At 43.5% G+C, this 14,571-nt stretch overlaps 1 protein-coding gene across 2 annotated transcripts in view; it reads left to right on the top strand.

Moving 5' to 3' along the window:
- The window catches only part of dock4b (dedicator of cytokinesis 4b), a gene marked incomplete at its 5' end in the record, with an annotated part of 120,867 nt that overhangs the window by 45,365 nt on the left and 60,931 nt on the right, over positions 1-14,571 (top strand). For both annotated transcript variants that reach the window (XM_084573293.1, XM_084573292.1), the window contains 5 exons: positions 3,534-3,685; positions 9,060-9,141; positions 9,314-9,374; positions 9,491-9,623; positions 11,161-11,249. In XM_084573293.1, the coding sequence (XP_084429419.1) occupies positions 3,534-3,685; positions 9,060-9,141; positions 9,314-9,374; positions 9,491-9,623; positions 11,161-11,249 (517 nt within the window). The remainder of the gene's footprint in view (positions 1-3,533; positions 3,686-9,059; positions 9,142-9,313; positions 9,375-9,490; positions 9,624-11,160; positions 11,250-14,571) is intronic.

Here is a 14,571-nt window from a genome sequence, read left to right as displayed (position 1 = left end):
GTACTTTCTGGGTTTTCAGAGCTATGAAGAAATTCTTGCAGTCCAAGAGCGCCTGTCATTGACTAGCTAGCATGTGAACTTAGTGCCAAGTGCCAAGAACCAGCTTTGAAGCAACATAATTGGCTCGGGAGTTTGTGCAGGTCAACAAAACCTAGCAACAATGTTTTTGTTTTGTAACAAAGTCCAAAGTTATTGAGTCCCATCATGCATGACAAAAACTAATTAGTCACAGATTGATTTTCTGACTGCTGATTAATCGTTCAGTCACTGCTGGTCTACATATTGTTGCCCATTCTGTGTAGTTACAAGGAAGATCGTCTGTGGAGATTTTTACTGGACTCGTTTTGACTTGCCTCCTGAAAATAAACACTTGTTGAAGGATTTTCTTTAAAGTGAGAGGGGGGAAAAAAATCCTTTATCAAATTCCTAATTGGCTCCCCAGTCTCATGCTAAGTCTGTTCAGTTGGGATAGCTTTCTGTAGAGCAAAGGCGAGTCGGCTTCAAACTTCCCATTTTTTTCCCCCTTGGAGACCGAGTTCAGAACAAAGCCGGAGCAAGGCAGAACAGGGTTTGGATCCCCCAGCAATGGATTCATTATCGGCGGCAGATCAGAAAACAGTGATAGTTAGCTCGGGCATGGCCCTGGACATGTGGTGGTAAGATTTCCTCTATGGCTTCACTTAAATACATGCTTAAAAAGCCTTCATGCGCATCTTCTGCTTCCCTCACAGGTCTTCCTCCCACAGCCTTTAAAGAGGAATAAAAAGAGGCTTGTAGAATGTGAGGGATGGAAACATGTAGTTTGCGCGGCCTCAGTTTGACCCTCTCTCCTTTTAGAAACTCCTTGTATCTCAACAGTCACTCCACTTACTACTCCTCATGCTGTTCAGGAAAGATTACCGAGTGAACAATAATAAGACGGCTGGGCAAGCACACACATGGTCATGTTCTCTCTCTGCTCGGCTATCTCCCGACCTCTCCTTGTTGCCCACAGCATTACGTGTTGCCACTCGGGCTGCCAGGCTGTCATGTCTATCCTTTTGTGTCTAGTCATGCTGAAGCTGTCATATAACCACACGCTGCTCCCACCGGGAAGCTTAAATGACACGCTGGAAATAACCTCGTAATAAAATCCCACAGCATAAATTAGGCCTTCCTCAGACCTAGTCATTTTGTGTCAGGAGCTCAGCCCTGTTGTGTATAGAAATACTGATCTGGTTAAAAAACAGTGGGCCTCGTCGTTAGATCTTTCTCCGGCTTGTTTTCTTCCGGGATCTCAGATATTGCAGGGCAGGACAAAAACAAAACATTCATCATTTTGGCAGATATTGCAATTACTGATTTGTGGCACGTTTTGTTTTTAGGATTATGTAAGACCATTGCTAACTATAGCATGCAAATCAACTATCAGACAGTTAAATTTTCTTAGATACTAACCTTTTGTTGCCTTGTCAAAGCATGCTAAGGCATTCTTGGGCGCGCTCAAGTACAGTGCAGCCAATGTGTTTTAATTGTTAAGATTATTTGTTCAATTAAATATATTAAAAAACATATTAAACTGATTATTTTCTAAAAACCATCACTTGTCAAAGATTGAGTCCCTTGTGGAAGTCATCTTGTGTTGAAGCATGCGCCAAAAGCAGCTCTTTAATGTTGTAAATGAGTCTGCAGGTTCTGAGATGTGATTGGATAGTGGATAATTGATGAAATTAAAAACAATATAGACAATTTTGTTGTTTTTTTTTGTTTGACATTTTGTGAAATAGGCTAATACCACCATGGTGCTACAACACGCATGTAACTGGAGCCACCAACAGCTTAGCTTAGCTTAGCTTACCTTAGCTTAGCTTAGCTTACTTTAGCAGAGCGATTTTGGAAACGGGGAAAACAGAAAGTTGAAACAGCTGGTCCCAGGGTTAGGTTAATTAATTAGCAAGCATTAGTAAAGCCCTCTGGGTAGAGCTGTTAGTAGTTGCTATGCTAAGCTAACCTACCTTGCTGCTGGGTCCAGCCATGTACTATAAGTATATATATATATATACAATACGTACCAATATGAGTTTGGTATCCATTATCTAACTCTGCAAAAAGCAAATAAACTCAAAATCCTGAGCTATTCTGGGTCATTTTTGCTGCACCTCACAACACCGCATGAATAAGTCAACACTTTCTCTAGAAATTCTCCTCTTTTAACGCATGCTATCCTTTATTAATGTATTGCAGCATGATATAAGAGCTGTAGCAGTTTTACTTTTTTTGTCTTGTGCTTTACTGGACTCAAGTCTTGTATTTTCTTCTTTTTTTTTTGTCTTTCCTCATCCTTCTCCTGCCCCTCCTTTCTATTATTTTATGCGTTACTACCGAGGAAAATTTGGCAGCGCCAGTCCCGGCCATCTGGTGCTTTGTGTGTGTTTGTGTGTGTTGTATTTTTGGATGTTGATGGCTGATTAGGATGAATCTCTCATAAACAGAGCTGTATAACGCGTGCGGTTCTAGATGATATTTACAGTGCTACGCCGGGCTGGGTGAGGTCTTGCTGATCTCTCGGATATTGAACAAATTAGAATAGCACGCGACGTCAGATAGCACCACCAGGCACTGAGATGTGACGTTGTGCAGCATTTTGCGACTGTTTCTTTGCTTGCATTTATATTCAGTGTGAATGTTCGCGCCTCCATTCTCGTTACTCAGATTAAGCAACCACTTAAAAGCAGTGGAAATGCAAAAACACCATTATTTTTTTGTGTCAGGGAAATAATTAGCCTACTTAAAGATAACTGCTTGCTAAATGTGTTGCTTTCACACAAGTTTAAGTTGACGTCGGATGTTAAATGTGTTTTACAAAGTGAAGGGACAATAATAAAAAAGGCCTTGTTTCGTTAAGTGCAGGGATAAATCAGAAAGGTCTCCTCCAGCAATGTGGACGTGCAATGCTCAATTTGTTTCCTTGGCGCCAAGAATGCCACAAGAAATAGATTCACTTCAAACTCTCGCACTTTAGCCTCTAGTGCTTTTGGCAGTCTGCAATATTACACGCTATATTAACTTGATCTTTATCAAAAAAAAAATAATAATTCTATCTGAGCCTATGTTATCTGTCTTCTATATATATATGCAAATCTGTCGCAAAGCTCCTCCCTGCAGTGAGATATCTAAGAGGGACATCATTATTATTTAACTCAATGCTAAATACCGCTACCCTTAACTGTGATTGACTGGTATTAAATGAAACGTAGCCATGTGTTGTCCCCCAACCCCCCTGGTTTTAACTACATTTGATAAGCTTTGATCCTGCATTTGGGGATTTTTGGCTTAGAGCTTTTGATTATGTTGTTCTAATACATTTCCACATGTACCTCTTTAAACATGTATTAAAACCATATTTGTTTTCACGTTTTATTATTTTTTGGAATATGTATACTCCTGTCTGTTTGTAGATTAAATGTAATGTACTCCATGTAGCTAACCCCGCTAAGACTATCAATAGAAAGTCAGTTTGTTGACAATGATGATTTTCTCCTTTTCCCTTGCAGATGGAGAATCGGCATCGTAAGAAGGATACCCCTGCGCCGGCTAGCACCCATCACTTGTTCGTGCATGTGAAGAGTCTGATGAGTGCCAATCTTGGGGAGGAGCTAGAAGTCTTCTTTCACATTTACGATGGACGGGAGAACCGGCCGCTCAGGTAGATGTCCATTAAAGCTGCAGCGTAGAACTTTAGATTTCTCCCACTGGCAGTGAGAGCAACTACACAAACACTGTGCAGACCGATGAATGCCTACAGTCTACAGACACCCAACGATTTTATTTTTCCTGACAAACCGAAAGAGCGAGCTCCTAGAACCTAGGTTACATTTGTAACCCCGGTTTCTGCGCCACACTCCTAGTTGCTATAGGCTTCTCTATCTCCATTGCTATAGGAGCTCTGGTCTTCGCGTCTGGCAAACCAATCATTGCTGGCTGACGCAGGACCAGCGCAGGAACGTTGCCGCACAAAACCCCAGTATCCTGCAAAATACAAGGATTTGGGATTTGGGGGGTTAAGCTGATTATCTTAATCAGCACTGTGTGAACTCACTTAAATCGGCTGCAGTGTAATGGAAGTAATACTATTACCATCTTCTCTATACCAGATGTTTATATCTCTTAGACAAATTGTGGTTGTTGTGGGCATGCACAGGAAGTTTTAAGACCAAGCAACAGTGTACAAAGATAAGCCTGCATGTTGTGTGCACCAGCCCAAACATTTACACGTCCGTAAGTTTGCAGAGTTACTCCTAATTCGCAGACATGCAAATGAGGTGGACTGAGTGATTGCTTGAGCTGTGTCTAATGCCCCCCCCAACTGCTGTCAGGAAGACTTCTCTAATTATATTCATGAAGATTTATTAAACGGAGCAGGTTGTTAAAGTGTACTTGGACACATAAAAGTGGGCACGGCTATGTTATTTTCTCATGTCAAAAAAAAAAAAAACGGTCTGTGTCGTCCACATGAAAGAGCCTGTCACCCTTAGAGCCTGCAGACGATCCTTGCATGCATGCTCGCACACCACATGCTCCCGATGGGGTGTCGCCCGAATGGAAGACTGTGTTTAAACTCCCTGGTTTTTATAGTTCAAAGTGAAGAAATTCCATTTCATGTCACAAACAAGTGGAGTGCGTCAGGCAAAGGAGTGGGTTGAAAAATGAGCACGGCGTCGCTGAAACTTCTTTTGATAAGTCATGCTTGTGTGACGACGCTCCCCCGCCCCGCAGGGTCGCATCAGAGGAATCAGGGAGGCAGTGATGGGGCTCATTGTTTTAATGCTTTGTGCAGCATACAGTGACTCTGCTTCTATTTCATTTGAGACCGAGTCCATTATTCATCAGCATTAGCGGCGAGGTTCTTCAAACCTTGCATGGAGAATAGCTGCGGTTTCCACTGCCGCTGTGTGAATAAGAGCGCAGACGAAATGAGGTGCTATTTTTACATCCACTGTGTCATTCTCTTTTTGTTTTCAACATGTGGTTTATCTGAGGGGAAGATGAGTTTCGGAACAAATAGGTCTGCATGTGTTCACACGAGCTGCAACTAGAAAGCACTTTTAATTAGAGAGGTATATTTACTTTGTATTAAATTTGGTTCCTGTCTTCTTTTAACTGAACTTGAAGAGCTCTTTCTTTCTGATTCCTCCTGTCTGCCTCTTCCTCTTGCGCTGCTCTGCTGCTTTTTCTCCATCTTTTTCTACTTTGATAAGAGTTTTTAGACTCTTTTGAAATCGAGTGAAGCCTGCTTCAAGCATCCTAAAACATGACAACAACAGCAGCTGCAAAACACAAAAAAAAAAAAATCACCGAATACAGGAAGTGGTATAAGAAGAAGAGACACAAAGCTTATCTTGGTGCCTAAATCAGCTAATTCCACATTTTCAATTTAGCAGTCAAAGGTTTTAACAGTTGTCTCTCTATTCTTCTGATTTTCTCCGTGTGAGCGCGTATCTGCATCAGTTGTCTCTTTGGAGAATCTCCCGATGGCAGCTCGCCAGCGTTGTCTCTCACTGTCTGGTCACATACATAAACAGAGACGCACACACTTAACACAACATGCCTGGCAGAGAGCCATTTTCCCTCTGTGCTGGTTGGTTTATGTGGACGCCTCTGTGTGTGTGTGTGTGTGTGTGTGTGTGTGTGTGTGGCGGACCAGATGGGGGTCTGACCCGTCGTCTCAGTACCGTGCCAACACCGGCAGCCCCCCTGTGCACCATGGCAGCTTCTTTGTGTTCGATACAGACTCCTTGTCAGGGTCTTGAGCAGAACGCACACACGCAGACACGCGGGTTTGCTCTTCCAGGCTAAAACAACTTTTTACATTTTCACTGCCCCAAAGTTGACTTTTACAAGGACACTATGGTTGACTGGACTTGTGAAGGGGTTTTTTAATGTGTACAGGTGTTTATTTTCTACTTCCTGCTGACGTGAAGTGTATATTTGACAGAAGGATGGATGTAGTCTGCCCTTTTGTGTTCCCCTCGTGTCTCTGCGTCTATTCTGTGTTATTTCCTTTGCTGCTCTGTTGTCCCTTTCTTGTCTTTCCACGTGGCCTCTAGGGGTAGATTTTTTTTTTCTTTCTCTTGGCTGGAGGGGAGTTGGGAGTTGGCGGCGGTAGTTAATTTACCCCATATTGCACACGTCAGTTGCTCCCTCTCCCGCCTCCCCCCCCCAAACCTTCTCCCGCCCCTCATCGGGTGAGAGCGCGGTTCCTAATGCAATCATCGATATCAGGAGAGGGAATAGCGAGCTGCGCCAGGGCCCAGAGGGGAGGGAAATCGGCCATTCATGTTATGTTAATGCGAGTGGTGATAGAGGGAGATAAGGTCCCGCCGGGGGATTTCGGTCCTCTTAGCCGGGTTGATCAACACTCTGCAGCAGTTACACAGGAGACTCGGTGGCAGGGGAGGGGAGGGGAGGGTGCGTCAAAGGAGGAGAGACTTGTGTGTGTGTGTTTGCAGGAGTGGCTGTTAATTGGCAGTTGGGGTTTCAACAATAGAGCGCTAATTAGGGTTCGGGAGAGCGTGTGCAAAGTCTCATGTCTAATGCATAGGAATCCATCTCCATATGGCTGGATAAATGGCCTGGAAAGTTACAGGGAGCAGCTAATGAGGAACAACCTCTTCTAAATCAAGTTGGCTTTCAACTAGTTCATTCCAATGCGGCTGATGGAGAGAAACTTTTACTGAAGGAATACATGAAAAATCATTTGTATAATTAATAATCAGGAGAATAATTAATTCAAACATGCGCGCCCACTGCCCTACATATACAAAACACTGAATTGCTTGCTTGCTCAGTGTAAAGACCTGACTACCTTTTGAGTTTTTGAGTATTAAGAGCTTTTAATAGCTTAAACTATTCTAAATGCACCCTAATCCGTTGTAGCTGAATGCAGCATGAAGTCAAGTTATAGGGGATCTGTTGGGGTATATTCTGCTCTTAGTGTAACTGGGCATACTGTAGCTCGCTCGGCTAGCCGTGCCAGCGACTTGGCTCATTGTCAGGCGCTGGTGCATTACAAGGTTTTCTCTCTGCTTATCGGTGGACTGTGAAAGTCACCTAACTGGATTAGCCCTCAGCTCGCCAGCCAGGATGAGAGGGGGCCCAGCAGGATGCCTCCGCTGCCTCCTCTCTCATCATGTGCGCGAGATAGAGAGAGGACAAAGTACAAAGAGAATGAAAAGGCGGCCGGCGTCCGACCTTTCTGTTTTTTGCGCGACATTCAATTCGAAAGTAGGTGGTGGGCATTTGAAGGCGGCGTTGTTATTTTAGGACGGCTTGTTTTGGTTTGCAAAGCAGCTCTTGATCGTCATGGTTAAAGTTCCACTATGATCTGTATAAATGTGGTCACTATCCAATGTATGATTTAGTGTTATATGTATGTTCAGACCAAAAGCCAGGCAATTTACTTTTGTAGTCGTCTCACAGTAGGTGTTTACTTTGCGTTCATGTAATTATGCAATGGTCATCAATGCATTGTTGGTCCGTCGATTTGACCTATACTTTGGTAAATTAGATAGGTCACTATGACATTTTGTGCCATTTTACGAAGATATATTCACGTCAGAAAAGGGTCAGAGCAAATTTTTCTAATTACAAGTCAGTACTTGACAGTATCCCACAGATGTCCCTAATAAAAATCTAAATTGACCAGTCGTTTAGAACTGGAGAAGCTACTTGGATGAGTGGCGAAACACCTTCAAGAAAACCCAACAAGTCCAGTTGCCTTTGTTTCAGCTTTGGCTTTGGGCATACCCTGACCTGGATGTCTCAGAACCTCTACAGACTCACAGCCCAGAATGAACAAACCAAACACTAGCTTTAGCAAATACCTTTTTCAGGGCAGGGATAACAGAGGGCTATTAAGTTGGTAATGCCTCTAAATACCACTAAAGCCTACACACTGGTCCCCTCATTTTTGTCAGAGGTTAAGATACACAGACTTGTCCTCTAGTGCCACATGCAGGCAAAAACTTTCACTTAGCATGCTAAAACACGCTAGCATTGCCACTGAGAGCGCGTCAGCAGTCCTGTATTAGCTTTTAGCGGCAAACGCTAGCATGCTGAAGTACAGCCTCACAGAGCTGCTAGCATAGCTGTAGCAATGGGTCTGAAAAATTACGCCAACATGGTGCCAAAGACTGTAGTTTCTGGAATGGTCAGTTGAGGCTGGCTAGTAAAAACTAGTAAATCCCTATAGACCCTCTTGTTAAATGCCTTGTGCTTTTACCTTCACAGCAGAAGTAAACATGTTTACAGACTATAGCTAATTTCCCCATTCATGATAACTGTAAACTGTCCATTTTTGAATCGGCCGCACAATGCCAAGATGGTAACATCCAGTGCCACCACACTGAGCTTCAAAACTGCGTTGCCCATTTTTTCATGTATTACACATATAGTATAGTTTGACATTCACCTTTTGACATTCACTGAACTTTCTGAGTTCAGTTTTTCGTTTCCTCACCTCACTCTGTGCAGCCCTGTCAAAACCAGAAGATTTACAACCAGATTGGCAGTTACAAGATTGAGGTTGTACATTTTTGGTTGTAACCCATCACCCTTTTTGATAACAGCACGGTGTCTGGGCTAAAAAATGTCAGAGAGAATCCACAATAGTCAGCAAAGCGCTGAATATTTTATTCAGCCATGTGGAGGACTCACGTGCGAATGCTGTCAGATATCTTACAGACCTATGGAGGGGGAATTTGGTTTAGTAATTCAAGCTTTGTATATATTTTTCTCTCCTTTTATCCCTCTTGTCTCCTCTCCCTCTCTGCCTGTCTTTCTCCTGCCTCATATTCTGTTTCAAGGGTTTAGACAGGCCTTCGTGTGACGTTTGAACTCTGAAGTGATTTCTCCAGTGCCCACCATTCACAGCTTGACATTTCTGACATGGTTTCTAATCTTTATTCTGTTCCTGTTAGCAGTGACTGGGATGCACTTGTTTACTATGAAGCTGGGCCATCACTCCTGACCTCATCAATCTCTCTGTGTGTTCCCTTTCCCTGTCTACCCCTCTCCTACAGTGAAAGGTTCTTTGTCAGGCTGAATAAGAGCGGGTTGCCCAAGTCGCCAGAGAAGACAGAAAGACAATGCACGCTATTTGTGGTGAGTAGTGAACACCACTTTGTGTTCAAAGAGAGTTACGGCGAGCAATTTAAAGCCATGTAAAGCTGATTTAACTCGCACTCCATTGTGCTGAACACTACAAGCTGCGTCGGTGCTTGTTTACTGTGATCGAATCCGACGCTAAAGTACGTTTTCCTGTGTTGTTTGCCAGGATTTGGGAAGCAGTGATCTACGGAAAGATGTCTACATCGTTGTGCACATCATAAGAATAGGTGGGAGTTGTGTTCCTTATTTATTCTCCAGAGCGTTACGTGTTCTTTTAAATCTCTTGGGCTTTCATTATAGCAATGCTCTTACTGCGGATGTCTCTTTGTGTGTGTGTGTGCAGGGAGGATGGGAGCAGGAGAGAAGAAGAATCTGTGCAACGTACAGTACAGGCGGCCGTTCGGCTGTGCTGTTGTCAGCATTGCTGATCTCCTCACTGCTGACTCCAAGGATGACCACCTGCTCAAGGTTTATGCGTAAGTCATTGTAAAGAACCATCCTTTCACTACATAGTCCTTTCTCCTAAACACTGAGCAGGCTATATTGCAACTTTATAGGAAATGGAAACATTTACTTTCTTGTCAAAACTACAAGCACCTATAAATCCCTAGAGCTGGTTGATTATGCTAAGCTAAGCCTTATCATGCTAATGACAAACCATTGGTGTCATTAGAATTCTCTGCACTCAATATAATACCAATCAATCTTCACAAACCGAAGGCTAGAAATCCCATTTATGTAGCTACAAATCCAGTCATTTTAATCAAAACAAAAACGCACCTTTCCTTTTGTGCTTCAGCGGCTTGGTGGTCTATTCACCGCCAGAGGAAAGCTGAAGTTCACTGTGGTCCAACATGGTCCACATGATGCCCCGAGGGATAGAAAAGGCTCCCGTTGACACAGTACTTTGACCTAAATTATAGCTGCACCAGAGTGACTGGCCAAATAGACTTAGCTCACAAAAAAAATAAAAAATACAGCCACTTCCTTTATACCTGAAGCAACAATAAAGAGGTTTCAGTTGGATTAGCATTACATTTCTGTGCTGGATTAGGTCTAGAGAAGACGTCATTGTAAATAAGGCTTAGTTTGTACCTGACACGACCTAGTTACGTGTAAAAACAACAAATAATGCGTCTTGATTTTTGTCGGGGTCAGTCCAACAAGACTAAGTCATACATGTGCAGCATACATTACAAGAAAACAGTTAATTAGAGTCCAACTGAAGCTGTTTTTGTAGAGTTCAAGGGATTGGCGGCAAAAGTTCAGTGATTATGCCATCAGGGTTTTCTCAGCTTGTGAGAAAACCACGCATTTGGAACAGAAAGCCCTTGTTACAAAAGCGCAGACATGGAGTTTCAAGGAAATTAACATTTGGAGTGCCCAATGCAAAAAATGCTTTCATGAATTCAGTGATTGTTTTGTCCAAATAAGACTATTTTAGGGATGTCCTGGTGCAACTTTTGGTCAAGTACAAGTGCTTACATTTGGGTAGTTGCAGATACATACACACACATATAGAGGCATGACAGTTTCAATGGATTGCTGTGTCAATAAAGCATCTTTTGACAAGGCCAGCTCAGGTTGTCTTCATTGGATCAAAGGAGCCCAGTATTCTGTCTAGCTCCTCAAACAGACCAAGAACAGACAGAGACAGATATTCTTACACCCAGCTCCTGCTCGTTGTCAAACTGTGGCATCAGTACAATACCTCGTATAGGCTACTTCAGCTTCACCTCAGTGTCCGTAGGCCAAGACACAATCTGCCTCTGCACTAGTAACACTTCTGTGAGCCAAACAACCTCGCTAAGGGACAGCTAACCTCCTTAGTTTTACTTTTAGTATCCTACCAGTATTAGCAGCTATTGGTATGTCCCCAAATATCTTTTTATGATTGTGTCCTTGTGAGTCAACTTGCTTTATCGGCGTGACACAAAACTGCCAGATTGTCCTTGTAAATCTGTTACGTGTACGGACGATTTTAGAGTGATTCTCTTTATGTTTTTGTCCAAGGTGTAACACTGAGAGCGAATGGTATCAAATCCATGAGAACATCATCAAAAAGGCCAGTTCCAGGTACAACCTGTCTGGATCCAACACTGGTAAGAGCCAACACATGTTTTATTCATTTTGCTTCCTCATATTTGTCTTGATTTGAGACACTGGACAACAAGGGCGGTTAGTAATTCAAGTTGTCCTCCTTAATGTCACTCATTCACGTTTCTGTTTCATGTTTTTAATCTAATAGTCTTGGGGAATTCTGCTCCCTCCCTTTCACAATACTGCTTTTATGCTCTCATGGCAAGCTCAGTTGCATCACTGCCGCCTAACCACGCGATAGTCAGCTTCCGGTCAGTCTGAGTAGCATTTATGTGGAAGTGAAGTTCCTCTTTAGGGAAACCAGAAATCAGTCCTCACATGGCTGTCTCCGCAGGAAGCCTTGAGTTGCATATGCGTTCAGATGGCTTGTATAAATAGCTTCACCGGCATCATACTGAATAGCGGAATCAGCAGTTTCCCATAGCAACACGTCGGTGGAGAAGCAGAACATTGAGTTCTTCAGCCGTCAGTGAGAAAGCATGTGACATATGAAGAGCTTTGTTCTGCAAGGGGATCCATGTTTCAGTGGCGCATAGGATAACATGGATGCAGCTGTTGCAGCGATGCCGACATTTCTTTGAGCAAAACGCGGATTTCGTATTACATCTTCAAAATACAGCTGGTAAATTGTGAGGCGAGAGAACGTAATCATGAATTAAACAGCGTTGGCTAGTTGGCAGATGCATCGCTGGGCAGATGTGCAAACAAACTGTAAGCAATCAGGAAGAACTCATCAGGGGTTCGTCTTAAAGCCGATTTACATAAATGTGTTGATTCTGTGTCTTCTCATAGCCGCGTTTAATATTCTCTGAGAAACGGCAGAGCCTGCTCCGTAGAAAAGGTTGATAACAGTTTGGAGGCTATCTGCACGCAAAACTGGGAAAAGAGAGCGGGAGGGTGTCGAGAATCGGCGAGACCGATCAACTGAGTCAGCGCCTCTTTCCACCTGCCCTCAGAAGGCCAATAATTACATGAGGGGGAATCGCACGACTCAAATAATAATCGCGAATGATCTTGGGACAGGCGTGAAGGGATGCGGTTATTAAACAGAATGACAAAGCCGCTTGACTCACTCTGCTCTGCTGTTATCTGAGCCTCTTACACCACGCCGGTTCATAGCAAACCATCTGAGAGAGAGTGTTAAATGGCTGGTATGACCCATGGAGTAGGTGATAAAGCGCTTTGCATTGCTGAATGATACGCTCGACAAAAGTTTGAATTAATTTCTGATAAAACATAAAGCAGAAACTACATACTTACTTATTTAAAAAGTCTTAGTCAGGTCTTCTAGCTTTATTTGCAACTTCTGCTGACTGGCCGTATTATCACAGATAAAGCACAGGTACTATCAGATTTAATTACAGATAATCATCCAGATACTGTTGCTGTTCAACTTCCGTAAGACTCCGTAATCAGAAGCTGTTATTCACACTCATCGGTTAATGCTAAATCACTGACACGAGACAGCGTGTTGCCTCGGCTCGCAGTATCTTCTCGGGGCTTTCATCCGACGGCATTATGCAAACGCGGCCGGGCGCGCGCATAATCAACAAACGTAAGTGAATTTACTTGAAAGCGTTTACTCCCATCTCTGGCTTCGGTTTATCGCGAAACACTTGGATGCCGAGTAGCTGTCAGCGGAGGACATTGATCCCAGCCTAACGCCTGATTTGCTTTTCTCTTTCAAAGTGCATTAAAAGGAGGGCTGCGGGTCTTTTTTGTCACAACATGCTTGCGTGCATAATTTGAGTGAATTTGCTCCGAAATTACATTAACACCACTTAACTGAGTTTGACATTGATCTTACAAATTGAAAGGGGGGAAAATAAAGCTTTAATTACAAAGTAGAGGTAATAATTTCAGTATTTGAGATAATGAGCTCTGGATATTAGGATTCACTTACATATTATGAACACAGTTTATCTGCCTAGACCAAAGGAATTTTCAGAGCTTTGGCAGTTTTACTTTCCACGGATTGTGCTCTTATGGGCTCCTTTTAACTTCTTCTATCTCTCACACACACACACTTGCGCTAATAGCTGTGGTGACAGTAGCTGTAACAGCCCGACACAGCTTCCAGCATCAAGGCGTGCGCATGATGTGTTCACACGTGCCGCCACGACATTAAAGGTGCCCGAAATATTCCAGGAAGCGGTTTCTCCAATCTCCAAATCTTTACTGGTTCCCTTGTCGTTCTGCTTTCAAAACAGCTGCGCACAACGTCACTTGCGGCTCATTTTAAAAGCCGGCGCGTCCTCGTCTGAGAAGGTTATCCTGCCGCGGAGCGGCCTCCAGTTGCGTGGCGAGCTGCAGACAACAGATGTGAAAATCGGTGTCTCCTTTCCTGGTTTGTCCCTGTAAAGACGTCCACGCGGGAGTTATGGAACAGCAGCTTTCAGAATTTAAAGACCTCGATTTTTCACACTTAGTGTCAGAAGGGCAATTAAAACCCGTGCGCAGCGGAGTGAGATGATGTGTATATGTTCACGCGTTTATGTATGCACTGTGGCGTGTTTAAATGTGTGCGGGTCTTAAGTTGTCTCGCTGTGTGGTTCTCCTTTTAAAACGGACCTGGCAGCTACCCAGACGTCTCTTATTAGCAGCCAATTAGCAGGGGAGTGATGAATGCAGTGGCCTTAAAATATAAAGAACGCCAGGCAGTTTGTTGGTAATACAGAGGAAGAGAGACAGTCTACTGCATGCAGGGAGAGTTATTTTGTTCTAATGTAACCTAATGACTGCCTCATTTTTCCTACCTGTGTGTTTCAGGGTCACCGGTGCTTTCTGGGTAATCGAATTCGAAAGATGAGAGAGGTTGTTGATGAGAGGAGATTTTGTTTACACATACCCAGTGAATCGTAACAAAAAAAAATAAAAAAAAATAAAAAAAAATAAAAAGGCATTTCATAAGAATCTGGCTGTGCGTGAGTCAGGTCAGGTAGATAATTCGGCTCCCACCTCCACATGCGAGCGTGGGCTGCGACAGGAGAGGCTCGCGACAACTCCGATGTTTTGTTTTCCAGTTCTTCTTTTTCGGAGTTTGTGAAGAGGCAGGCCGGGTGGGCCGGGGCCGGGGGCGGCAGAGGTCGAGGGTTGTTTTGTTTTCTGTCAGCACCGGCTACATCCACCAGGCGGAATAGTAATGAAGCCGGTTTGCCTAATTGTTGCCCCTGCAATAGCTTTTAGAGACTGTGACATTGTGTGTGTGTGTGTCTCCGCTGGTGAGTGTATAAATGCCAAAGGCTGGATCCGCATTAAGGGGCTAGCAGATTAGGCTCGGCTAGGAAAAAAAAATAAATCTCCCCTGAACTTAATGGGACTCTC

This window comes from Chelon labrosus (assembly GCF_963514085.1).
Source record: "Chelon labrosus genome assembly, chromosome: 23".
Classification (NCBI taxonomy): Eukaryota; Metazoa; Chordata; class Actinopteri; order Mugiliformes; family Mugilidae; genus Chelon; species Chelon labrosus.
The sequence above is the reverse complement of the archived record's forward strand: the minus strand, read 5'-3'. Positions and strand labels throughout refer to the sequence as shown.